Source organism: Nycticebus coucang, chromosome Y (assembly GCF_027406575.1).
Source record: "Nycticebus coucang isolate mNycCou1 chromosome Y, mNycCou1.pri, whole genome shotgun sequence".
NCBI classification, from domain to species: Eukaryota; Metazoa; Chordata; class Mammalia; order Primates; family Lorisidae; genus Nycticebus; species Nycticebus coucang.
Genome location: NC_069805.1, coordinates 23,880,918 through 23,883,747, shown reverse-complemented (window position 1 = coordinate 23,883,747; position 2,830 = coordinate 23,880,918). Strand labels below are relative to the sequence as shown.

The 2,830-nt window shown below is 41.3% G+C and overlaps 1 protein-coding gene across 1 annotated transcript in view; it reads right to left on the bottom strand.

Annotated features, from left to right (window-relative positions):
* LOC128579036 (collagen alpha-1(I) chain-like) overlaps window positions 1-2,415 on the bottom strand; it is a 13,432-nt gene extending 11,017 nt beyond the window's left edge. Inside the window, exon 1 of the mRNA XM_053581336.1 lies at window positions 2,359-2,415. Coding sequence (XP_053437311.1) covers window positions 2,359-2,415 — 57 coding nt within the window. The remainder of the gene's footprint in view (window positions 1-2,358) is intronic.
* Between the last annotated feature and the right edge of the window lie 415 nt (window positions 2,416-2,830).

The following is a 2,830-nucleotide window of genomic DNA, read 5'->3' as shown; positions in this document are numbered from 1 at the left end:
AAACTTTTTCAGTGCTACTATGGTGCCACAAGGGACAATTCCACACTTGACCTCATGTGACGAGTTGCAGTCAAAATACAGGTGCATACCACATGTTTTCTTCAGCACATCTTCTGCTATGATGTATCTGTTTCATATGTGCCCAGATTCCCCCATGCAAGCATGGCCACAAAGGATCAGAAAATGGCACATGTGTAGACCACGATCCCCACAATGCCCCACATGGGGTCAAGACCTACTTGCATCACTCGCTGTGTTTTTTTGCTTATTCTTTGCTTTGTAATATAAAGATATGGTTGAAAATGTCAAAAAGGGCTGCAGGTACCCTTATGGGTAACTAACTGGAAGAGCAAGCATTTATGCTTACAATTGCATAGAAAATGAAGCTGTTGGAGAAGCTGGACGATGACGTAAGACACCTCAAAGAGTATGGTGTTGGAATGCCCACTGCAAGCGATGAACAGAAATTAATGAAATATAGAAAAATACCACACAAGGGCCACAATGAAGATCTCCTTCTGTATTGAAAAAGTGCATCCATCAGTATCAGAGCAAACACCTGGCACTGAATGGGCTGTGGATCTGAAATAAGCAAAGATCTATCACGACGAACTGAAAATCAGAGGGAACTGTGACTATTCGATGAGCTGATTGCAGATGAGCAGCCTGAACTTAAGAAAAAGCAGAGCATTACATTTTTAAAGATTGTGGTAACAAAGGACTTGCTGATCTTTGTGAAGTGGCAGAAAAATTGACTGATGAGGTTGCCATAGTCATTGCTGTTGAAAATCTGATGCCAGAATAAGTCTGCAATGCTGATGAAACACCATCTTCATTATTGCTCCAGAAAGAGCCAGACTACAACTAATGACACAACCCCTCTAAGAATTAAGGATGCCATGGACAGATTCCCTGTGCTGGGGTGTGCTGATGCAGCAAGTATGTGTAAGTGCAAAATTGCTGTGAAAGGCGAAAGTTCACATTGCCACTGTTTTCAAGGAATGAATTTCTTATCAGTCTGTTATTATGTTAGCAAAAAGGCATGGATCACCGGGGACACCTCTTCTGATCGATTTTACAAACACTTTGTACCAGTGCTCATGGTCACTACAGGGAAGCTGGACTAGATGACAACCACAAGATGTTGTTATTTCGTTACAAGTGTTCTGGTTATCCTACAGCTGAAATTCTCAACAAAAATAATGTTTATGTCATATTCTCTCCCCCAGGAGTGACTTTATTAATTCAGTCACGTGTGCAGGTTATGCTTAGGTCTAGGAAGAGAAAATATATAAACACTTTCTTGAGCAGCATGCTAGCAGCAGTGAACATAGGCCTGGGTGTGGAGGGTTTTCAAAAGGCGTTTACCATGGATGCTTTATATGCTGTTGCCAACACGTGGTCTGTGACTAAAGACGCAGTTGTGCAAGCCTGCAACTATGTCCCGTAATAATGATGAACATGGTGGTGACTTTAAAGGATTGTATACGTCAAGTAAGAAAAAAAAAAGATGTCTGCCCTCCCCACAGATGCAAAAATACATACCTTTGGAGTCCATTAGTAAAGCCAGAAGAAGTGGGTATCAAAGTTTTTAACATCCATCTTTAGGATCTAGTTGTTCATTCACTGACCAACGATGAAATAGCCGAAATGATTCTAAATTAAGATGATCATTGTAAAAATGGCAATGAATTTGACAATTCCAGAAAAAATACCTATCCACAACATATATGTATGATGGTCTGATTGAAGGACTAAAGCAGTGTGCATTTGTAACAGGAAAAGAAATCATGTGGTTATAAAATTAAAAAAAAAAAAACTTTTTAAGACAGAAAAACAAAACACAGTGTTATTGAGGCAGATGACTTTGGAGGAAACATTTTAAAAAGCCACCCAGTGGCTGCAGACCATGCCTCATTCCTAGAATCCCAAAGCTCTGGAAGGCCAAAGCAGTAGGATCGCTGGAGCCCAGGAGTTTGAGGTTGCTGTGACCGATGAGAATGCCACTGCACTCGAGTGTGGGCAACAGAGTGAGACTCTGTCCCTAATTTAATTAATAAATAAAAGCCACCAAGGAGAATACTTCCTCATCCCCAGAAGACCCGCTGCCTAGAGCCTCACATTCTGCTGATATTTCTTCTCACCCCCCAAAATAATAATAATACAACGTGCACACAGCATCACAAAGCCTCATGTTTCCTGCCACTGTGTGTCAGCTGATACAGGTATTCTAGTGATGTTAAGTGTGCTGCTTAGTTACCTCAAACACATTGTTTTTTCACTGTCTTAATGGCATGTCTCTTTTTTGTTGTCGTTATGTACTTATGTGTGTATTAAGTATAAGGAAATGACACTTACCGGTAGCATATAAATAAATTCAGGGCCATAAATGATGGTGATGCCAGATAACCACATTTTGTCCTCATGGGTGCTTGAGATGACGACAGCTTTGCTTTCTGATGGTTCATGTACACAAACTTTGTCTCACGTGCAAAATTATTGAAAATAGTGTACAGGGCGGCGCTTGTGGCTCAGTGAGTAGGGCGCCAGTCTCATATGCCGGAGGTGGCGGGTTCAAACCCAGCCCTGGCCAAAAACCACAAAAAAAAAAAAATAGTGTACAAAATTCCCTTTAGACTATGCGCATAAGATGTATATGAAACATTGGTGAATTTTGGATTTCGGCCCATCCCCTAAGTATCTTCTTTTGTATTTAAAAATATGAAAGCTGGGTGGCGCCTGTGGCTCAGTGAGTAGGGCGCCGGTCCCATATGCCAGAGGTGGCGGGTTCAAACCCAGCCCCGGCCAAAAAAACCACAAAATAAAAAAA